We start from the raw sequence: 22,774 nt of genomic DNA on the forward strand, positions 1-22,774 counted from the left end.
ATTAGGGCTTGCCTGCTCTCCTTACGCAGCCTTGCCCTGATCTCTACCTCAACTCCCCGAGTGCTCCGGCGTGCGATCTCACAAAATCAGGGGTGAGGAACGGACCTGGAATTTCTCCTGGAAGGTGCTGTGAAAGACCATGGGGGGGTCACACAACTGCATCCCTCACTTTAAGGGAATCTGCCCTCTGTGTTCACCCAACCTCACAAGCGTGGGCTCCCTCGGGGCTCAGCGCCTGCACTGGTCGGGCTCCTCCTCAGCCCTCACCTCACCGACCCCTCAGAGCCCTGTCGATTCCCTCAGCCCGCCCCGGCTCCCTCAGCTCGCTCCCGCCCGTCCCTCAGGCCGCCCCGGTTCCCTGAGCGCGTTCCCGCTTGTCCGTCAGCTCCAGTTCACTCAGCTCGCTCCCGCCCGGCCCTCAGCCGCCCCGGTTCCCTCAGCCCGCCCCGGTGCCCTGAGCTCGTTCCCGCTGCCCCTCAGCTCCAGTTCCACCTCCCTCAACTCGCTCCCGCTCGTCCCTCAGCCGCCCCGGTTCCCTCAGCTCGAGGCCCCTTAGCCCGCCCCGGTTCCCTCAGCTCGTCCCGACCCGGTTCCCTCAGCCCGCCCCTCCCGCTCTCTTCCCGCCCCTCGGTTGAGGCCGTTCCCCGCGCGGTGACCCCGCGCCCCGCCCCGCGCAGGCGCCCCGGCAGTCGCGGCCTCGGGGGCCGCCGGTCCCCGCCGGTCCCCGCCGGTCCCCGCCATTCCCCGCCATTCCCCGCCATTCCCGGCCGGTCCGAGCCGCCCCGATGCTCCGCACGGAGAAGGTTCTGCAGCTGCGGGGGCAGCAGGGCCGCGCCGTGCGGGTGGTGCGGGAGCACTACCTGCGCCCCGACGTGCCGTGCCGCAGCGCCCTGTGCCGCAGCGCCCAGTGCCGCGCCGCCTGTGCCCGCGGTGAGGGGTCTGGGGGAGCCGGGGGTGCGCGCTGACAGAGTCGGGATCGCCGCGGGCCGGGCTGGGGCGGTGGGCAGCGTCCCCGGGGCCGCGGGTCGCGGGGGGCAGAGCCGGGTGCAGTGATCCCTGAGGAGGGAGTGATCCCTGAGCGGGGGTGATGCCTGAGCGAGGGGTGATCCCTGAGCTGGCGGTGATCCTTGGGCAGGGGGTGACTCCTGGGCTGGGGTGATGCCTGAGTGGGGAGTGATGCCCGGGCTGGGGTGATCCCTGAAGCGGGGGGGATGATCCCCGGGCTGGGTTTTCCGGACGGTGCTGAACAATTCGCCTCTATAGCAATAGTTTTCCTTTAAAGTAAGATCCTTTAGAAATCAACGAGGCGTTAAGAGCGGAAGGAATCGAGGAGCTGATTGTTAGAGGGTTTAACTGTGAACAGTTTACTGGCAGTGATAAAAGGCTAAAGGATTGTTCAATTTTTACACTTCTCCTGTTTTAAAAGATCCTTTAAAATGCATTAATTTCTGAAGGGTGGTGGTTTATAGCATGAATTAAATGCTATACATATCTGTTAAGTATTACAATGGGGCCAAGCTATTATCTTGAAGCTATTGTAATTCTGCATCAGCAGCTATTCCTGTTCAGTAATTAAATGTAATTGCCTATGTTATATCAGGGCATTTCAGACACGGGAAGGCTGCCAGGCTCTGATGTCTGCATTTGTTGTTGTTTTTACATACTGTGGTGCTGTTATGTGCATCATAGATCATCACCTGAGCTTTGATATTTCAGTTGGGGTTGTTGTTGTTGTTCAATACCACAATTTATTTGATGCAGGAAAGTGACTGGCAAATAACAAACATAATATCCAACCTGTTTAAATCGACCAAATGACTTGCTTGCTTAAAAGAAAAGGTTGAGAATTGTAACTCTTTTTTTTTTTTTTCCCCTTTGGAACTGTGATTGACATAGATATTTTCACTTTTAATTTAGGTTCCTGTTGCAACAGAGGGCAAAAGGTGTATTACTTAGATTATATTATTATACTGTATTACTGCTATCTAGGAGATCAGGACTAGTGATAGTTACTGCTCCTTAAAATACTGCATTTGGTTATGAATTCCTCAAGGATAACTTAAAGGCACATATCAGAAAAAAACCTCTCCTGCTGTGCCTAACTTCCCCTCTTTTGCACTTAAATGTAGATTGTGCTACAGGTGTCTGTCAGAATATGTCCCTATGTAATTATTCAAGGTAACCCAGATGTGAACAAAATATTTGTTTTCCTTCCTGACTCTACACAGTGTGCTCAGCAAATCTATTTCCTGCCCTGTGAGAGACTGCCTGCAAAAATCACATCTGCAGGTGCTTGTAAGGGTGAGCTGTGGCTGCCTAGAAGTCGTTCTCTTCTAGATGTATGGGTTAGGCAAGGATAGCTTCGCATAGGCAGGTCTCATAAATCTTCCAGTGACATTTCACTTTTAATGCTCTTCTGAATTATTAATAAATATTAGCTTTCTTGTATGTGTTCTGCCATCATCCATTATAAGCCTTCAGTGTGAGATGAGGCCAAGTTACTGTGAGCACAGTTGTGCTAGCTGGATTCACTTCTTGTGGTTGCAGCTCAAAGTTTGTCCCATGTCAGCTTCTAAGAAATACATGAAAATAACCTTACTTGTCAATACCTATATACTTTGTTCTATATAATTTGCCCTGTGGTGAGTTCAGCAGTTCAGTATTTATGATAAAGAATAAATAGGTATTAAGAGAAAATACAGTGGAAATCCCCTCCCATCTGAAAGCTATTGGGGAATCTTTGAAATACCAAAAGCAATTAAATTCATTAATTTTGAGGTACATTTTAAGATGTCGTCTGCGATGTTTTTGCTGTGGTATTTTGATGGCATATTCCTAAGGGAGAGAGTCTCCATAAAGAAAATTAACACCGATGGTTAATAGTTTAAGTTTAAAAACCTCTTCTCTTTGCAGAAGCAGTGGCTTTCTCTACATGTACCCTTACCTGTGCTCTTTTATGTAAAGAGCCTGCTGTAAATGGTGTGTTTGAGCAGAGAGCTGTAGGAGCAGGGTAAAGGAACTGCTCATAATTCTACAGCCTTTGGAAATTCCATGAAAAGATTTTCTGTGCCAGATATATAGTCCCTTTTTTCATATGGAAGCAGAGAAGAAAGAACTGTAACCTTCACTCTTTTAAGTTATAGCTTTTTCATAATGAAAGTGGATTATTTTTCTCTCCTTTGGATAGAATTTGCACTAAATTTTGGCATCAGTGGATGCAAAAGGGTTTTGTCACAGATTTATGGACTGTACCACAGGATTGTACCATAATATCCATAATATTGTTTATCAGGAAAAGAAATATACCCATTTGAGAAGACACAACTCTAATTCTTACATCGGAAAGTATTTTCAAGAAACCAATATTGCAACTGAAAGTTTATCCTTTAAACTCTGAATTATCTTTTAGACGGCAAATTGTTATCAGACGATGTCACACACTACGTTGTCCCCGACTGCAAGGTTGTTCAGGAGTACCTGGAGATTCTGGAATTTCCGGAGCTGAAAGGAATTATTTTCATGCAAACAGCTTGTCAGGCTGTGCAACATCAGAAAGGACGCAGGTACTTACCCCATAAGAACTTATTTTTTATTAAGATTGATGTAAAAATACTGATTTGTAAAATGTATAATTTGTTTCAAGTGTCTTAATGTAGTTTTACAGAAGGGCAAGGACTGGGATCCTTTGTGATCCGTGGACATCAATGCCTGGCATAGTTTTCACTCAATAGGAGAGGTATGAAACCTGTATCATTATTAGCTAATCAAATGGCCAGTGACAGGAATTAATGAGACTTTGCAGTAATGATCTATCATGTGCCCACAGCTTGATTATGGACAGGTTTTGGTTTGCTGTATTGATGCCTGAGCACTTCTCTTTGGGGAGCAATTAATATTGTTGTATGGTACTTACCTCACCAGACATTAACCTGGGCATTGCCATAGCATTTCAGAGTAAAATTTGCTCTCAAGGCCATCCTATATTTCTAAAGCACAAATGCCTTTGAAGAAATAGCCCTTGTCCCAAAAGTGACAAACAAATAAGTTCCTGAACACTTAGGATATTTTGTGGGGCTCACTGGAAAACAAGTATGTTTAAAATCAGAAGCATAAAAAACTTGCTTGTGGGTGATGGTTCAGGATTTATCATCAGTGTTGTAATGTAATGAATACATTTCTCTGTGCATGACAGTAATTTTCCTTGAGTTTTTCAGCTGTATTTTCACATGGAGTTAAAACAGCATTATCAAAAGAAAGCACAAGAATATATTTATCTTTTTTCATTCCAGACAGTACAACAAATTACGGAATCTATTGAAGGATCCCCGTCATGACTGTACTGTGTTTGCTAATGAATTCCACCAGCACTGCTACCTGCCAAGGGAGAAGGGAGAATCCATGGAGAAGTGGCAGACCAGGTTTGTTTGAACCTCTGCAGTGCCACACTTTATAGCATCATGACTTTGTATTTAGGAGTATGAGCATGCAGTGGGTACTGAGAGTTCATGCTCTTGTTCTGCTTAGCTTTGCAACAGTTCACAGCCACAGAAAGTCTGCGTTGTGCTTTAATAGTTACAAAAGTATCAACATTGTTTTCTTAGGGAACTAGACAAAGTGTACTAAATTAAATGCAATAATGCTAAGGAAAAAGCTGGATCAGTTTGAAGTTACACCGTAGCACTGGAGTCTGAGCACGGCTTTTTACAAGCTTTCACTCAGAGGAACTTTTTGTTATAGTGTTGCAGCTAGGGCACAAGTGGGTATATTGGGGAGGAAACATTCTATTTTCCTCTCTTCTCATGGTGCTTAAGAATGGCACATAAACGTTTTTGCAGAAAAATGTTCCTGTAGCTCGGTGTATGTCTTTTAAAAGTCTGGGTGTTAAATCAAAATCTTGTTTATACAAAGCCAGCAAAATCTTGCAAGTAACAAATGAGCTATGCCAGAAATCTTATTTCAAACTTTGCTTTTCTAGGAATATTTACAGTGCAGCAGCCTGGTACTACAATCACTGCCTGGGTCAGATGCCAGTTGTTATGGTAACAGAAGATGAAGATGCTATCAGGCAGTACGGAAATGAAACAGAAGGAGTGTTTGTGATTTCCTTCAAGGTAACACGCCAGAAAAATAAAAGGTTTCCTTTACGTCCCATCAAAATGATGAAGCAAGTGCATTAAAGTATATTGCAAATCATGTCAGAGTTTACATTCAAGAAAGCTGTGATGGTAACTCATGTCTCCATTTATCAAAGCAAGCAAGTATGTCACTTATGAGAATGTTGGAATAACCAGTGGCAGTGAGCAAAGCAGAGAGTTGGAAAGATAAAAAGCAGCTCTGAGGATAGAGGCCATCTTTCTTAGGAGACCTTTTCCTTGTTTTCCTTGTTTTCCTTGTTTTTAAGGAATTTGGCATTTATGAGCAGTGATCAGTTCCCTCAGCCAGCTGTCTAAATCTGGAGTGCAAGCAGTCCATAAGCAGCTGTAGCCTAAATATCCATCAGCAATGTTCTGCCCCTTACTTTGCCTGGACTGCTGAGGATACAGTGAAGCCTGAGAAGATAATTCATTCTTCCTTTTGGTGTCCATCTCTGATACCACTTGTATTCAGTGGGATGTGGGGATGGGATGTTTATGTTCAGCTGTGAAAGGATGTTGAATAAAAACAGCACCAAACTGATTTACCTTTACTGCATTTAACAGTGGATTAGGCTGAACCTGGGACAGTCTGTGGGGTTTAGAGCAGACTCATCATAACCATTTGGAAGTGCTATTTGAGTGTAGTGTGAGATAGCTCTTGTCCATTATGGGCTTTCCAAATGCATTATTAAAAGAACAGAGGTCTCTAAATACTTTCCTGTTTATTTATATTTGTGCATACAGAATTACTTGGATAACTTCTGGCCTGACCTAAAGGCTGCCCATGAACTCTTTGACTCCATAGCCCAAGCTCGGCGTGAGCGGGAGAGCGAAAGCCAAGAGAACCACGGAAAAGAATATCCTGAGCACTTACCTGTGGAAATATTGGAGTCTGGGATCAAATCCGGAAGATACCTGCAGGTATTTTTGTGCAGAGAATGTACACAGAACAATGCAGTCTTGTACTTGGTCCCTTTAGTTGCCTGAATTAGAGTGATTAGAGAAAGAAATACGGCTATGGTGGGAAGAGGGAAAGGAAACAAAAAGCAAGAGGATGGAAGGGATTAGGATTCTTAGGATTCTCAAAATATTTCCCCTACACTTTTTTGTGACACGTGGATTTGTTTTTGTTGTTGTTTGTTTGTTTGCTTTGGGTTTTTTTTTTCCTTGGAGAAGTTAAAATAAGAATTGGCTATTGAGGTTGTGAAATGTGCTATGGATTTTTCTTCAGGTTGATATGTGATGTACCTGTAAATCGAGAGACCAGGTGTGATTTGAAGCAGTGAGACCTCATTCTTAAATATAAATAGTGCTGCACAAAGGCAGCAGTTCTAACTTCATTTGCACAGACATCTTTCAGTCAATGAAATTAATTTACTGGTTTATGGCTGTTCAGGGCCTTAATATAGATTGTTGGTAGACAAGTGTCCTTCTTTCAAAAATAATTTAAAGAATTAGAGCCAGTAATTTGTTCCTTTCTTGGCAATTCCAGCAGCGAGGCAGGAATAAAATATGAACAGAAAGACGGAGGTTTTTCTTTCTTGTTGGAATAATGCCAGATTCTGTGCTAAAGCAGGCAGCAAAGGTAATCTTACATTGCCTGTGGTTGGAATAAAATGTCGTCTACCGTCTTACAAATAAATTCAGGATTTAAAAGTTCTACATTCTGCATTCCCCCCTATAGAGAGAATAATTGTGTTCAAAATAACCTACGGATCAATAAAAACTAAGTCATGTAAAAAAAAATTGCAAACCCCAAATTTTTATCCTTTAAAGTTGTCCATTTTTAGGGTGACTGTTCCATTCTGTTGATTGGTTTGTTGGTCTCTTTCAGGGTACACTGAATGTCAATAAGCACCGAGCACAGCTGGAAGCTTTTGTTCGGCTTCAGGGGTTTGGCAGCAAAGACACAGGTGAGGAGCCGGTTTTCAGTTATCAATCAAGATGAAGGCCGAGACACTGCAGTGCTTGTGTGGTTTTCATGGGCCAGAAATGAGGCTGAAAATTAACCAGAGGGTGGAACTTGGGAGCAAAACTCCTTCCTCTTTCTTAGCACCTTTGGCCATATTTTGGCCTCTTGTCCTGTTTCCCTGCATCTCTGAAGCGAAATGTGAAATGCTGATGCAAATTGTTGTCCCTGTGCTTTGCTCCAACCTCAGGTGACCACTCCTTTGACTGCAATAAGAGTTTGCATAGATGTTGGCAGGATTAGGAAGCTGGTCTTCGTGAACATAATTGGAAAATTGCCTTTTGGATCAAGCTGATCCAGGATTATCTCTCTGGCATGAGTTACTAATCAACACCTTTGAAGGAGCAGTCCATTACCCTTGCACAGACACATTGGCCCAGCTCTAACTAATAACTACTTTCAAATGTTCCTGTGACAGACCCTGCAGTCAAACCAGTGCTCAATATACTCATTATTTTTTAAAAGCTTGTTTTATTCTGAACCCTGCCCAGAATCCTGTGGCAGTGGCTTTCCCAATTTAACTATGCTGTGTGTTTTTAAAGCTGCTGCCTAAGAACAATGAACTCATCCCAGCCTATGCTGCTTTTTATCCAAAAGTTCACTTACAGAATTCCTTAATAGGTCCTTAAAAAAAAAAAAAAAGAGGAAAAGGTTTTCCTTTCCTTGCAATATTAATTACTTACCAGTAGTCCTTTTTGGAAGAAATCATATTGGAAAAGTAATTTTCTGTTATTTCAGCAGAATGCTGCCAAGAATGGAGGGATTTGAATTTTTGTAGCAGATTATAGTTCTGTTTATTTTAAATACAGAACTCCAAAGTGACATCCTTATTTATGGGGCCAAGGCTCGGAATCGTGCAATCCACGGGGATGTGGTGGTGGTTGAGTTGCTCCCTGTGCATGAATGGAAAGGAAGGACTGTTGCCCTCTGTGAAAATGAGACTGAGGACAAAGCACCTGCAGACACCACAGGTGACCCTATGCCCACAGGTAAGGAGAAGCATCCTTTTAATTCCCTGCTGATAAATAACGAAAAAAAAAATTGTTAGGTGAAGAAGTATCCCAGTGTGACATGCCTGGGTACCTTGGGAACTTAGAGTCTCGTTTGAAATTATTACTCTGCAGCTATAGCTGCATCTTAAATTTTTGTTGAGGTCAGAGCTAGAAGTTTTAAGAGGTTAATTCTCTTTTTGTAGGGAAATGATATTTTGTTTTGCTCTTTGCTGTTAAAAGTTTTCTGTATTACTAGAATTGGCCACGTTTCAGCAGCAGTGAGAATAATTTATGTCCTGTATCAATTGAAATCTATACATTGAGTTAGTCTCCATATAAATAAAAGCTCATTAAAATCTGCCTGTGCCAACAATAGTTTATGACACACTTGTATTGTCTGCACACCATATGTTGTTGGCAATTGTGACACAGATTTGGGGACACATCAGTTCATTTTACGAAGCAATGAATCTCCTGTACCTCCCACATATTTGCTTTCTTGGTCCTGTTAAACTCTTTAATGCACAATGTTCCTTATTTAAAGGTAAAGTAGTTGGAATCATCCAAAAGAACTGGAGGGATTATGTGGTCACTTTCCCTTCTAAAGAAGAGAGCCAGTCCCAGGGCAGAAATGCTCAGAAAGTCCTTGTAACACCTTGGGATTACCGAATTCCCAAAATCCGGATCAGCACTCAGCAGGCTGAAGCATTACAGGTAATTTAACTGAAGTGTTTCTCTGTTCTGTGTTCTTACAAAGCTGTGTGGGTGTTATATGCTCTAATGATGTTTTCTTTGACAAAAACATGGTAAAACTATTAAAGTGAAGTCTGTGAGGGTTCAATTTCTGCCTTGAAGGATTGTGTTCAATTCCTGTCGGAACCACTTCAGGTTAAGACGCTTATTTGAGTTCTGAATTTGGCCACGCTTACATACCACTTGCTTTGGGTTTTTTCTGATAAATGAAAGGTCCTGTTAGGGGTATACAAATTGTACTTTTAAGGGGAACAGTGCTGTTCTAACAGAGCTGCCTTGCTGCAGGAGTACAGAGTTGTCGTGCGCATCGATTCCTGGGAGTCAACTTCCCTCTATCCAAACGGACACTTTGTGAGAGTTCTGGGGAGAATTGGAGATCTTGAGGGGGAAATCGCAGCAATTCTGGTGGAGAACAGCATTTCTGCTGCCCCTTTCTCAGAAATCCAGGTTTGTCTTTGTGATCAGATCCAGTCTTTTCTGTTCATTTCCAGGGCCTTGTTTCTCAAAGAGAGGGACCCTTTTACAGCCGAACATCTTTGTTGCCAGTGGGTTTTTGAAAGCCCATTTTGAAAGCTGAAAATTTATTATTATTTTAGTTTATTTTTCTGGAATCTTTTGGATCAGTGGTTCTATTGACACTATGGATTTTCAAGTCAAGAGCGATTTTAATAGAATCCATTTGCTGTGAGGAAAGATTACAAACTCTTAATTCAAATTTGAGCTAGGCTTTTAAGATGTTTCTGTCTTTAGTGTGTGGTTATGCTACTTATCCTAAAGTCCTCCTCCTACTGTATTAAATACTTTGTTTTCAACTGGGAGAGGATCCAGCTTTCTCAGGTAACTATTTTGATTATACCTACAATTAACTGAAAGAAAAAGACTGTAAAAGACCAATATGTAGTGGTTATATTTGCCAGAGCTGCAGTATCACCACAGTAATAACACTGGTTACTAATGCACATAGAATTCTTTTCAATTTTTTCCATACTTTCCATAAAGTAAATGTAATGGACTTGGAAAATTAAACACAAGAAGAATTTGAAAAACTAATTAAATCTAATTAGTTGGTATCTTTTTGTAGAAAATATAGATTTATGTTCAACAATATTTCTGTACAGATGAGTGAAATGCCTGTGAGTTCTCCGAAGAATCCATGGAAAGTGAGTCCAGAGGAGGAAAAAAAACGCCTTGACTTGAGAGATACCCACTTGATATTCAGCATTGACCCCAAGGGCTGCGAGGATGTGGATGATGCTCTCTCTGTCAGGACTCTGCCCAATGGCAATCTCGAGCTGGGGGTGCACATTGCAGATGTGACTCACTTTGTGGCAGCAAATTCCTACACTGATGTTGAGGCCAGAGCAAGGTAAGTTATTTTCTGAAAATTAGAAAATTCATGAAGCTCAGAAGTTTGTGATGCTACCTTTAGGAAACTTTGGAAGGAAAGAAACATGCTTCCACCTTTCATGTCCTACTAAAGACTTGTTAAAGCTAATTAAACTATTATATAACTAATTACATTCTGCTTTTATTTGGACACATTTTCCAGAAAGTTATAGTATAAGGTTATTTTTCCCTCATCACTCCTCTTTGCTTTAGAGTCTAATTTAACATCTGTGACTTGAAGTATTTTTGAAAACCACTCGTTTGTATTCCAAGGGAGATGAACACCCACAAAATGGAATTAAGTCTCACATTAATTTAATTCCAGAGGTATTTGTCAGGCTTATGTTTTAATATTCAATCTTGTCTTTTAATGTCCAAATATTTCATTCCCTTTTTTCTTTTATTGTCGCTATTTGGACTTAAACTGCTGAATCACTTCATGAACTGTATTGTTTGTAGATGCAAAGAAGTATAAACTGTAGGCAGCAGAGATGTTTGATGTACCCATTAAATCACCTATTCTTCAGTGAGCATATTTTGTCCAGCCCTGGTTCTGCCCTTAATGGCAGCTGAAATACCAAGGAAGGCAAAATTAGGGTTTTACTGTACAAATAGCTATTTAAATAATTTTACTTTGGTATTGCACCTGTGAGTGTTCTGTAGAAATAACCTTTTAAAATCAGACTATGAAGCAATGCTTACACCCCAGACCCAGGAGTCCTGGTGAGAAGAACAGCAACTGTGTTTTGTTCCTCAGGGCTACCACGTATTACTTAGCCGATCGGCGCTATGACATGCTGCCCTCTGTCCTCAGTGCTGACGTGTGCTCCCTCCTCAGCGGAGTGGACAGGTAAGGGTTTGGAATTGTTCTGAGCAAGGGAGACTTTTACAAGTCATTTTGCATTATTACTAAATCATCAACTGGAAGAATTGTGTACATTAGAAATTACCTTTCAGTTCTACCACAGGTAGGCTGAATTTTATAGACCAGTTTATATCAATTTACAGGCTCAGTTGGCTGCTAGCATGAGGATATGCAGGGTGCAGAGGTGTTCATTGTGAATGCATCTGACTAATAAAATAAAAATGGATAAAAATAACTATCACAGTGTAGCTCTGCTTTAACACAAAGGAGACCTTATACCTTAGGGGTACTCTGCTTCAGCAGATGAACTGAAAATACTGCTGTGTAGCTGGTCCTCATTTAAGTTGTGATGCATGAGACTGAAAGGCAAGTGCATTATTTAGTGGTGTTGCTGAGCACTGGTTTCATGAAGAAAAAGATGCTTCCACAACCATAATTAAGTCTATAAAAGAGTTGAATGTGCTTGAAATGGGAGTTTAAGTCTACCAGAACTATGTCAGAACTGTGGTGTTGTCTTTCAGATACGCTGTGAGCGTCTTGTGGGAGCTGGAGAAGGAATCGTACGAGACGCTGAGGGTTCAATACACCAAAACTCTCATCCGCTCTGCCTACAAGCTGGAGTATGAGACAGCACAGGGATTGTTGGATGGAGACACGAGTGTGGTGGGGGATATCCTGGAACTGAAAAGCCTGGATGAAGGAATGAGGCAGAAGAAGCTGGCTGAGCTGGTTTGGGCCATATCCAAGCTCACCGACATAGCACGACACATCCGAGCTAAGCGGGACAGGTGCGGCGCGCTGGAGCTGGAAGGGATCGAGATCCGAGTGCAGCTGGATGACAGACGGAATATCCATGACCTCATTCCCAAGCAGCCGCTGGAAGTGCACGAGACCGTGGCGGAATGCATGATCCTGGCCAACCACTGGGTGGCGAAAAGAATTTCCGAGGATTTTCCCCACCAAGCTCTGCTGCGGCAACACCCTCCACCACGACAGGAATTCTTCACTGAGCTTCGAGAATGTGCCAGTGCCAAAGGCTTCTCAATAGACACACGGTAGCTTTTATTACTAAAGTTCTGTAATTAAAGTTAAGCAGTTAACTACTTGGCCATATTATCATTACAAACAATTCCAGCTCCAAGTATCAATGTTAAGAGACACTGCATAGCAGTTCTTGAAACAAATTTTATCAGAACCTTTCTGATGATGTTCTGACCAGGGGAAGCTGCCTGCATTCTGCTGGCTGTACTGCAAGTGGCAGTGGCTGAATAATTTCAGACATATTCAGATAAAGCATTTGTTCAGTCACTGTGCACTGGTCAAGCTCTTGCAGTGGCCTTGTTTGCACTGTATTTCCTGGGTAAGAGAGTACTGGTTTAAATTAGGTTAATTCTGTGCAGTGTAGTAATTTTAAATGACTCAAAATAATTCAGAATTACTTGGTCAAGATAACATGAGAAGGCCATGGTGGAAGGCATCAGTAGAGCCTCTGTGACCTGGGTGTCACCTTGTCCCATTTGTGCTGGACACAAAGGTTTTGGACCAGCTCTCTCTTTTGTACTGCATAGGAAGGGGTTTTGCTCCAGTCCCTGGTTCTCCAGGTTGCAGCAGATAACTGGGTGAAAACTGGGTTTTTTCTAAACATTTTCCTAGAGCAGAACTGTTATTAAACTGCATTGAAAGTTTCAATATCATTGTGCTTGCCATTTTTTTATGAGTAACTATTAACTTCTATGTGGGTTTTATGCTGTTGTTACCTATAAGCCATTATGACCTTCTCGACAGGTCTAACAAAGCTTTGGCTGAGTCTCTGGACAGAGCAAACGACCCCTCGGATCCCATTGTGAACAAACTGCTGCGCTCCATGGCCACCCACGCCATGTCCAACGCCCTATACTTCTCAACTGGTTCTTGTCCCGAGGAGCAGTTTCATCATTATGGTACCTGGTCATTCTTCTGCCTTTGCTGTGATTTCTGGACTCTTGCAGGAGGCACATGATGGCTTTGATTGCTAACCTCTCTTCCTTTCTCTTGGCAGGGCTGGCCCTAGAGAAATACACTCACTTCACTTCTCCCATCAGGAGATACGCTGACATTGTTGTGCACAGGCTCTTGATAGCAGCAACCCTGAAGGGAACCACAGGGGATGTTAAGGATAACATAATCAGTAACAAGTATCTTGAGGAGTTGTCCAGACACATTAATAACAGGAATCGGGTAAGGGGGTCCTTGTGGGAGTCTCCATGGTGCCCTAGGGAATGGGATACTAGTCCCGACTGTGCTTTTGGGAACTAAGAGTATCACTTTACTTTTATTTTTATTTGTAGTGCATTGAGGTTTTTTTAAATATGTTTTCTTCTGAGAGTGGTTGTAAAAGTGCCTTCATATTTCACTTGTACTTCATGTAAGATTTCCTTTTAGCTGTAATTTTTCTAGGGGACAGGTAAGGGAGTAAATAATGGGAAAAAGCAGCTGTGCAAATCAAAGCCAAAGACGCCTGTTGGAATACTTACGTAGGTTTTTGTCTCTCTTTGTGTGCGGGGTGCTCACAGGCAGCGCAGCGTGCTCAGAAGCAGTCCACAGAGCTCTTCCAGTGCATGTACTTCCGAGACAGGAGCGCCGAGAGCGACGAGCGCTGCGTGGCCGACGGGGTCGTCTACTCCATCCGCACCAACGGCGTGCTCGTCTTCGTCCCCCGGTGAGCCTGGCACGGCTGGGAATGGGCTGGGAAATAACACCTGGTGTTAGTGGAATGCTGGGAGGGCACAGCCTGGGTATAAACCAGCTCAATGCAGATGTGTCGTCTCCAGCATTCCAGAGGGTTGGCTGTGAGGCTCAAGAGCCAGAAGCTCCCCAGCCAGGAAAGGCTGCCTTAGAGAGAGCCCAGGGCAAACATGCTGCTGCTCTTCAAGTAGCTTTTTTTTAATGGAGAACTTGTCTCCTCACTGTCTGTCCAGAAAAACCTGTAAAGCTGCTCTTTTCCCATCACTGAGCCATTCCAGGCCCCACCCAGAACTAAGATAATGGATCACTGACTATTTCACTTTTGCTTTACTGCTCTCAGAACACTTCAGTCACTGTCTCCACGCTGTTTTCAAATCTGGGTTTCTGTGACACCACCTATCAGCATCCCTGGAGCAGGATTATCAGGCTGCCGTGCCCACCCCTTCCTGTTGCTTTTCTACAATCCCAGCCAGCCTGTGGGTTTCAAAATTAAGACACCTGAAAAGGCTGAAAACGGTTAGAACAGCTTCTCTGCTTTTTTGTAGATATGGAATCAAAGGTGCTGCCTACATGAAAAACAAAGAGGGCTTGGTCATCTCCTGTCAAGGGGCTGGGAACTGCCAGTGGAAGCCTGGGTCCCTCCATCGCTCTCAGCATAAAATCACCTCCACTACAACTACTGGAGACTCAGTGACCTTGAGCCTTTTCGATCACATCACAGTGAGTATCTCATCAGAGAGGAGGAAAAGGAAATAGCACCATCAGAAATATAAACAAAATATTGCTTTCCAGGTGAGAATCCTTGTGCAGACTTCCCGCTGCCACGCTGACACTATCAAGCTGGAAATCATCAGGAACGCACCGCACCACACTGCGGACACAGAGGCCGCCCAGAAGAGTTTCCATGTGGTGAAATCTGACTTGGTGAAAGAAGTCAGCCAGTCTGCAGAGGAAACCCAGCGTGCCCAAGAGAGAGCCAGGGTGGAAGTGATGGATGAGGAGTCCCAGGAGTTCTGCCAGACCAAGGGGCCCAGCCTGTACCAGCTGCTGGAGGAGATCCGGGAGCTGGCACTGCTGGATGTGACAGAGGACATCACGATGTGAACTGGGACCTGGCACCGGCTGCCTGGGGCTGTCCTGCTCCTGTTCACTGTGCACAAGTGGTTGGGGGATTTTTTAAAAAGCAGTTTATTTAAATATTCAAGTGTTCTTTTACTAAGCTCAATGTCTATTTTAAATAAGAATTATTTTTATCTGATTATGGGTATGGGTGAGTTATGAAAAGATTTTTTACCTGATAAAGCTCATATTTCAGACTAAAGACACTGGGCTGTGAATTATTTTAAGTATCATTCAAAAAATTACTTTGCTCATGTTGTCCATAAATTAGGTTCTTAAAACCTAAATACCTCCTTCTTCCCTACAAGGATATAAAAAGCAAATTCCTTCATAAAATAACACCTGGTACCCTGAGGGTAGTGGCTTAATTCAGTGTCTAGAAATTCAGTACTTTTTACTATTGGAAGGGGTGATTCCCCTTCATTCCACAAAAGGGAAAAGCTGTTGTGTAAGGAAAAACAAGACTCTAAGAAGAGGATGAAGCAGAGCTTCAAGCAGAGAGCAGGATCAGGTAAGGAAGGTCTTGTTCCCTGAGGGGAGGTACTTGTCTGGGGAGAGATGTCTGACCCAAGGGATGGGGAAGTGTGGGAGGCCTGGCCTTGTAAGAGCCTCATACAAGAATTTCAGGTTTGACTTCTGAAATTTAATAGCTTCCATTTTATAAGAAAAATATATAAGTAATGGATAAGCAGTTTAAAAAAATCCAGTATCCCTGTTAAAAAAACCCCAAACCCACAACTTTAATAGCAACTTAATCCATCAACATCCCAGTTAATTCAGTTTGACATAAATTATAAACTATAGTCAAAGTAGGTCCAAAAACTCATAAACATTTCCTAAAAAAAACATTTTGGGAGGTGGAAAAGAAGGCTCAAGTGCAACTGAAGAACTTTGTTCTGTTTGCTGGTGTATGGAACTGCTCCTCTGCAGCTTCCAGGGAAGAGTTCTGTCCTGCAGTGATGCCATGGGAAAGACTTCCCTGAAGCTTCTGGAGTGCCAAGAGCCAGCAACATTTCAGTATAATGACAGTACTTAAAGCAGGAGGGTCTTTTGGTCAAGAAAGGCATTCACAGTGTGGGGAAGTTACTGCTCTTCCCTGGCACATTCCAGTTCTTCATCTGTGGGAGCATCCTTGGCTGCAGGAACCTGAGTGTCTTCAATAAGGTCAGTGGGATCCTGAATAACTGGGCTGTCAAACTCCTCTTCTGAGTAACTACTGGGGAGCTCTATTGAGGAGAGAAAGAAAAACCATAAGCAGACACTGTTGCTGTGTTTAACTGATGGTTCCATCACCAGAATCCCAGTCTGTGGCAAAGGCAGCTCAAAGGTAACAGGGTGAGCTGCATTTCACCAAGACAAAACTGTCACAGCTTGGCACAACAAGCAGGGGAGCAGTGACGGCTCTGGAGTTTAACTACAGGAAAACTGTTAAAATATGAGAGTTACACATTATAGCACTTACTAGAAAAGCCATCAGAGCCATGACCCAGCAGCTCAGGCCACTGCCCTCACTGAAACTGGGGTCCTTACCCTGGTTTTGGGACTGGCTGTGGCCCTGCAGCCGCGCCTGCCTCCGCTCCAGGGCCAGCTGCCGGTTCTTCTTCATCCGCTCCTGCTGCTCCTCCGTCAGAGTTGTACCAGGCAGGGAATTCAGTTCTTCTGCATTTCCAGAGCGGGAATGTGCATCTTCAGCAGCTGGATCCAGTCCATTGCTTTCCCCTTCTCCTTCTGGTTAAAAACAAGGGTTGGCAGGGGGAAGAAGAGCAGAATCAACACCTTTAACCCATAGAGATTGACTACATGTCAGTCAAGAGAATATTCTGAAACCATTTCTATGATCTACATTTTGTATTGACAGCTGAAGATCATTGTATAATATAATTTTAATGGGCAATTTTCTGCCTAGGCCCACATCTCCAATAGTCAAAGGACACAACAAGTGCTCAGAGCTCACACACACAGAATAATCAATGCCTGAGTGTAAAGAGGCACAGCACACTGAGTTAGCAACAGGAGCTGTGCTTGAAGGGTCAAAAGGGACAGGAACTCCAGGCAATCTTTAGGGCCAGGTAATTTTCCTCCCAACCCTACTAATAAAACACTCTCCTTAAGGAAGTGGCAGGAGTAGCTACAGGAATTCCAACCTTTCAAGGCCAGGCTGGATGGCACCAATGGAAGCTGTCCCTGCCCATGGCAGGGGATGGAACAGGGTGGGTTTTAAGGTCCCTTCCCACCCAAACCCTTCCAGCATTCTGTGAAGCAGAGGTTTGAACACACACACTGAATACTGTTCTGAATTCAGTGTGCTCTATTACAGAGATATTTGTTCATCTGCCAGCACTGAAATGTGCAAGGTGGAGGCAGTTCAGTTAGACAAGCTTCACCACCCAGAGAGCAGCAGAGCACTCTCGAAAGAGTGCCCAAGGCCTCTGCACCACTTTAAGCCTGTGAATAGAAAGGTGAGCTGACAAAAGGGTTGGGTTGTTAATACAATGCCCCAGCTTGAATTTTTATTTCACACTTGTGAGATGCCTGCTCTAGCTTTTCCCCTGAAGGCTGGGCAGCTGTAGCAGTGCACTCAGTCACACAGTTCAGGAGCAGCTCAACAACACATTTAAAGCCCAGTGTATGGAACCATCGCACAGAACATCTGATCACTCTACAGACCCTGTCGGCAGGAACCACTCGTGTTGCTGTCCGTGGCTGCTTCTGGCTGCAGTGCAGTTCTCACCAATGCAGCAGCAGTGAAGACAGCCACGTGTCACCAACTGCCCCAAGCTGAGGCCAGATCTTACCACTCATGAACTCATCCACCAAAACACCATTCCCAGGCACTGGCTGAGGTTCACATGAAGACAAACGGGACAAGGGGTAGATAACACTCTCAAGACTATCACACTCACAGTGAAGGTATAAAAACCTGCACAAGGTCCTTAGGAATGACAATGAAATTCCCTCCTTTCTGCTGCTAAAGTTTCTAACTATCACATGAAGCTTCCTCTTCTAATTAAAAAATTGTTTATGTCTAATTTCTATCTGATTGGAAGAGACTCTTGACTTATGTCCTCAGTAAATGCTGGGTTTTGATCCTGGAAGAAGGAATGCTCCCAGCAGCTGTGTGCCAGAACTGACAGACATAACAGTGCCCCCCACATTAGCAGGTACTTTGCCTATGAAGGGCACCACACCCTGACTGCACTGCAACTCCCTGGAGGATGTTTATGATTCCTCCTTCTGTAAGATCCAAGAGTTCTCCAGACTGCACTCATGTGAGAGTGCAACACAAACCTGTGTGCTCAATAACTGCATTTCTGGAGGGTTTTTTGAAGAATATTTCTAACAATGCTGGTTAATACCCATTTTCCATTTCCTTTCAGCAGACCATACAATTTTATTTATTTTCACATACTTATGTGCAAGTATGTGCATACTTATGTACCAGTTCAGTTTTGTCATCATAAGATTCACAGAAGCCTGGTTTTAAAGGAGAGACCTCTCAGCAGCTTCTTCTGCATGAGAAAAGCGTATCATGACCATTCACTTCTGGTCAGTGCAAGGGAAGTAAATAACCTTAAGCACTGAAGTACTGAACAAACAGCAGAGAGAGCATACCTTCATTATTTTTGAAGTCTTCATGTAAAATAGGAAGATCAAGTCTAATCCGCTTTAGGCAGGTCTGCAAATGGGAGATTAAAACACTGGTACTTCATCTGTAGCAAGTTTTTATGTTCAACTTTGGGAGTATGGGAAAACCACAGCAATTTCATTTTATGCTGTATTACTCTGAAGAAAATACTCCTTTCACTCAATGTCCATTTGAGACACACACCTTCAATGCTGTGGATCATCTTCCCAGTCCTGCATCTATCACCCAGCCAGGTGAAGCTGAATTCTTTACCAGTCTTCTTTTGCAGGTTCAAACATTAAAAAACAACCAAACAAAACCCCCAAACCCACCCAGTTCCAGCACTCTTAAGCAACTTTCTGTGGTTAAAGATGTCCTGAAAATGCTGAACCATTCTCCAAAGTATTATTTCAAATACATAAAGGTTGTATCTAAACTTAAATACCAGACAAAGCTCTAAACTGAGAGAAATTAATTTAAATAACATTATACTTCTTAGCAGTATGCACAACCTAAGTCTTCTTTTGCTGCATAATTGATCTCCTAAACGTACCACTTGCACTATTCCAAACAGCATGAAGAGAAACTGACAGAAACAATTCATACCTGAACTTCCTTTTTGTTTCCCAAAGACTCCACTCTGTCAATAAAATCCTCAAACTGCAGTTTTGGGAACAGTCTGTGAGCCCAATGCTCCATATGTTGTATCAGTGTCTTCAGGTCCTCTGCCTAGAGCAAGAAAGACAACACCCAGCTACTAAACCTGACAGAGTCAGGAGACTGCAGAGGTAAACAGGACACTAAATCCTGAAAACATGAAGCATCTGCAGATTGACAGTCTCTGGAAAATGTAAGCAGTATGAATGTGTGGGTAACCTTTCCTTCCTCCTCCCACAATCCAGTGTAAGCATAATCTCAGGCTATGAGAACAGCAGTGATACAAGTTCAGGGGAGTATTTGCATATCCTGTAAAACATCTGCCAGGTCCTGAAGCATTGTCCTTAAACAATCAGGGCTGAACCCAGGCTGAAATAAATCCACAGGGGCACAGCTGGCATTGATTCTTATGTTTAGAATGCAGATACATCAAAATAACCTGATCTAGGAAAGATTTTTGTACCTTTCAGCACTACTGCCCAGTTTCTTTGTGCCTCCAGCGGTAAGGAGAACATTTATACCATGAATGCTCTCCAAAAACCAGAGATGCACAGGTCTCCTTGCAAGTGTGTCAGGAGAATCATGGAACTGTTTGGGTTGGAAAAGTCCTAAGATCACAGAGTCCAAGCACTCCCCCAGCACTGCCAAGGCCATCACTAAACCATGTCCCCAAGTGCCACATCTGCATGTCTTTGAAATCCCCCCAGGGATGACGAGTCCACAGCACAGGCTGCCCAGAGCCAGACAACGCTCTTGGTGAAGAAATTTTTCCTAATAACTGATCTAAACCTCCCCTGGCACAACTTGAGGCTGTTTGCTCTTGTCCTATTGCTTGTTACTTGGAAGAAGAGACTGACCCTCACCTGTCTACAACGAACTCTATAATGACATGTAAAGGAAAATAAGCTCTGCATGTTTAAGCGCCTCCAAAACAATAAGAAAGCTTGTAGTGAAAGTCCTGATTTTTCTTTGCTCAAGTGGTATGTCACTTTTTTTTTTTTTGAAACCTTGAAATTCAAAACCCTACTTCTATGGACAATACAAGAGTCACAGATGGGATGTTCTACTTTTAGAGTTGAGGAAAAGAATTTTATGATCAAAGATGGGTTTTCTTAAAGCATTCAAGTTTGTTCAGATACTGCTGGAAAGCTGGCTAACCAGCTTTCTCCCTGTATCAGATGGGCAGCACTCTATCAAATCTACATTAACCTCCCAGGAAACAAAACAAAAGCTCACCAGGTCTTACCTCGTGCCCTTTACCCTTGAACTTCACGTTGTCAAACATGTGTCTCAGGGCTGGGAGCCCTCTTTCTGAAATTAACCTGAGAATAGGAAATGGGCAAAGTTATTTGAAACCCACACTTCTTTCTTTCAACTAACAAGTAAAAAAACCCAAACAAAGAAAAAACGCTCACATTCCTTGAAACAGCCTAAAGCTTGGATTCTTTCTGTTGATTATAAAGAACTTAGACCAGTTTTACAGGTACCTTAATCATTCTCCCACAGCCCTACACCAAACTCATCACACAAAGAAATATTCTGTATAAAGTTACCTTTGGGCATCTAATCTAGGCCTTGGTCTTTTAACTGCTTTCTGTGTGGTCACAGCAGAATCCTTTGTTTGGGACTGCTGGTTTCCATCTGGATCCAGGGGAAAAAATGACATAATTTAAGCATTCAATGCAATTGCCATCACCTAGAATTGCACTGCGTACATTTTAAGTTTCTACTTGTATTTCTGATAAGTGCATTGATAGTGCATCCGATACTCTTATCTCCCCTAGAAGCCAAGTCACAAAGAGTAATAGATCATTGCTGTATAATTACCTCTACCAACATTTTGTCAGAAGAGCTTGAATTTTATAAAGATTCCTTTGTGCACATATTTTCATGGAATCTACAAAAATAAACTTTTCCCACTAGCTGGAAAGCATCGCATGATTAACTATGTAAGTTTACAGTTTGTTTTCTGCCTATTTTTATGCAGTGAACTCAATGCAGTGAAGTTCAACACCAATAATTTCGATTGCACAGCATTCAAATGGGATTTTTAGGGGTCACCGGTGTTCACCTCCATTAGCTTGAGCCCATTCAGCATCGTCTCTTCCCGGAGAGGCAGGAGGTGGAAGAGGTGGGAACGTTTCATCTTCAGTGTTATCATAATCAGGAAGATCAAACAAGTTGTTCTCTAAAGGATCTATCATTGCCACAGAAGCCTTTTTTGCCTCCTGCAGAAAACAGCAAAAGCATTTAAAGAGAAGCAGCGAGGCTTCCACAGAGGCAGATAAACGTCAATTATAGATAGTATTTTAAGGTTTTTCAGAAAAAGATTTGCCAGCCAGATCATCCTGCAAATTAAACAGCAGATACCATACAGAGGATAACACAACCCACCCTCGCTGAGCTGAATAAAATAAGGGCTAGTCATACTTCAACTCGTCAAAATCACTTGGGTGTGGCAGGAATAAACCAAAATAAAGGGATTTCTGACCACAGCGCTTATCCATGGAGCCGCGTGCTACTCACATCCCTGACCAAAGGCTTCGAGGTGGCAATTCGCCAAATTTACAGCTCACCCACTTCGAAACACCGCCTGGAGGAGGATTCCCCTTTTCCGGCTCCTCAAGTGAAGCTAATTCCAGAGACCTCGTCCGGAGCGGGGCTGGGCTGAGCCGATACCAGCAAGAGCACTCTTTCGAGAGCCCTTTCTCGGGCGGCTCCGAGCGGCTCCGGCCGTGCGGGAGCGCGGGGCGGGCTGAGGGGCCGGAGCCACCCCCGTGCGCGCCAAGTCCCGCGAGAGTCCCGTGTCTCGCGAGCTCCCGGCCGCGGCGGCGCAGGGGTTTTGGCGCCAAAACGCAGTGGGCGGGGCGGGGCGGCGAGGCGATCCCAGGGCTTGGGCGTGGGACCTGAGAATGGTCTGGGTGGGAAGGGACATGGCAGATTATCTCATTCCCGTTCCAGCCCTCTTGCTGTCGGCAGGGACATCTTCCACTAGACCAGATTGGCCCAAGTTCTGTCCAGCCTGGCCGTAGATACTTCCAGGGAGGGAACAGCTTCTTTAGGCAGCCTGTGCCAGGACCTCACCACCCTCACAAGGAGGAATTTCATCCTAACCATCTAAACCTACTGTCAGTTTGAAGCCATTCCCCCTTGTCCTGTCTCTCCAGACCCCTGTAAACAGTCCCTCTCCATCCTTCCTGTAAATTCCCTTCATGTACTGGAAGGCCACAATTAGGTAACCCCAGAGCTTCTCTTCTCCAGGCTGAACAATCACAATTCTCTCAGTCTTTCCCCATAGGAGAGGTGCACCATCCCTCTGATTATTTAGGTCCCTCCTCTGGACTCACTCCCCTTCCTGTGCCGGGCCCGAGGGCCAGGGCAGCTCTGCAGGTGGGATCTCACCTAAGCAGGACAGAGGGGCAGAATTCCCCCTCACCTGCTGCCCTTCCCGTGGGATCTGCCCAGGATACACTTGGCTTTCTGGGCTGCCACTGCACATGGCTCGGGCACGTCCAATGTCTCATCCACCAGCACCTCCAGCCCCCTGCA

The 22,774-nt window shown here is 44.0% G+C and overlaps 2 protein-coding genes and 1 non-coding gene across 6 annotated transcripts; 1 reads left to right on the forward strand and 2 right to left on the reverse strand.

Moving 5' to 3' along the window:
- Positions 1–698: 698 nt before the first annotated feature.
- Positions 699–15,145, forward strand: DIS3L (DIS3 like exosome 3'-5' exoribonuclease). Of its 2 annotated transcripts, XM_039557731.1 has the most exons (17): positions 699–930; positions 3,410–3,563; positions 4,290–4,418; positions 4,976–5,111; positions 5,880–6,056; positions 6,970–7,048; positions 7,914–8,093; positions 8,641–8,810; positions 9,135–9,296; positions 9,968–10,215; positions 10,993–11,085; positions 11,622–12,155; positions 12,886–13,040; positions 13,139–13,317; positions 13,653–13,798; positions 14,370–14,544; positions 14,617–15,145. In XM_039557731.1, exons 1-17 carry the CDS (start codon positions 786–788, stop codon positions 14,926–14,928), a joined length of 3,174 nt encoding a protein of 1,057 aa, XP_039413665.1. In that variant the 5' UTR covers positions 699–785; the 3' UTR covers positions 14,929–15,145. The 2 variants fall into 2 exon arrangements, with proteins under 2 accessions (XP_039413665.1, XP_019136530.3); XM_019280985.3 differs by lacking the exons at positions 699–930; positions 3,410–3,563; positions 4,290–4,418; ... (2 more) ...; positions 6,970–7,048; positions 8,641–8,810 and having other exon boundaries at positions 8,040–8,093.
- TIPIN (TIMELESS interacting protein) lies at positions 9,495–22,010 on the reverse strand. Of its 3 annotated transcripts, none has more exons than XM_010390940.3 (10): positions 21,806–22,010; positions 21,297–21,453; positions 20,779–20,866; positions 20,472–20,547; positions 19,175–19,297; positions 18,556–18,619; positions 16,474–16,671; positions 13,614–16,169; positions 13,045–13,227; positions 9,495–12,176 (listed from the first exon to the last, which is right to left on the reverse strand). In XM_010390940.3, exons 2-8 carry the CDS (start codon positions 21,427–21,429, stop codon positions 16,027–16,029), a joined length of 825 nt encoding a protein of 274 aa, XP_010389242.1. In that variant the 5' UTR covers positions 21,430–21,453; positions 21,806–22,010; the 3' UTR covers positions 9,495–12,176; positions 13,045–13,227; positions 13,614–16,026. The 3 variants fall into 3 exon arrangements, with proteins under 3 accessions (XP_010389242.1, XP_039413666.1, XP_010389241.1); XM_039557732.1 differs by having other exon boundaries at positions 21,297–21,450; positions 21,802–22,010; XM_010390939.3 differs by having other exon boundaries at positions 21,802–22,010.
- Positions 17,567–17,701, reverse strand: LOC120410568. The gene has a single exon (XR_005602840.1).
- Positions 22,011–22,774: the final 764 nt, after the last annotated feature.

The sequence above is a fragment of the Corvus cornix genome, chromosome 10 (assembly GCF_000738735.6).
Source record: "Corvus cornix cornix isolate S_Up_H32 chromosome 10, ASM73873v5, whole genome shotgun sequence".
In the NCBI taxonomy this organism is placed as follows: domain Eukaryota; kingdom Metazoa; phylum Chordata; class Aves; order Passeriformes; family Corvidae; genus Corvus; species Corvus cornix.

What these genes read in the sequence shown, in the direction of transcription:
- TIPIN (XM_010390940.3), bottom strand. Translation starts at nt 21,429, where the DNA reads ATGATAGATCCTTTAGAGAACAACTTGTTTGATCTTCCTGATTATGAT. An exon ending in CCTAGATTAGATGCCCAAAG is followed by an intron (nt 20,548 to 20,778) that starts GTAACTTTATAC and finishes TCCTATTCTCAG; the next exon opens with GTTAATTTCAGAAAGAGGGC. An exon ending in CAGCCAGTCCCAAAACCAGG is followed by an intron (nt 16,170 to 16,473) that starts GTAAGGACCCCA and finishes TCTCCTCAATAG; the next exon opens with AGCTCCCCAGTAGTTACTCA.
- DIS3L (XM_039557731.1), top strand. Translation starts at nt 786, where the DNA reads ATGCTCCGCACGGAGAAGGTTCTGCAGCTGCGGGGGCAGCAGGGCCGC. An exon ending in CAACATCAGAAAGGACGCAG is followed by an intron (nt 3,564 to 4,289) that starts GTACTTACCCCA and finishes TTTTCATTCCAG; the next exon opens with ACAGTACAACAAATTACGGA. An exon ending in GTGCTCGTCTTCGTCCCCCG is followed by an intron (nt 13,799 to 14,369) that starts GTGAGCCTGGCA and finishes GCTTTTTTGTAG; the next exon opens with ATATGGAATCAAAGGTGCTG.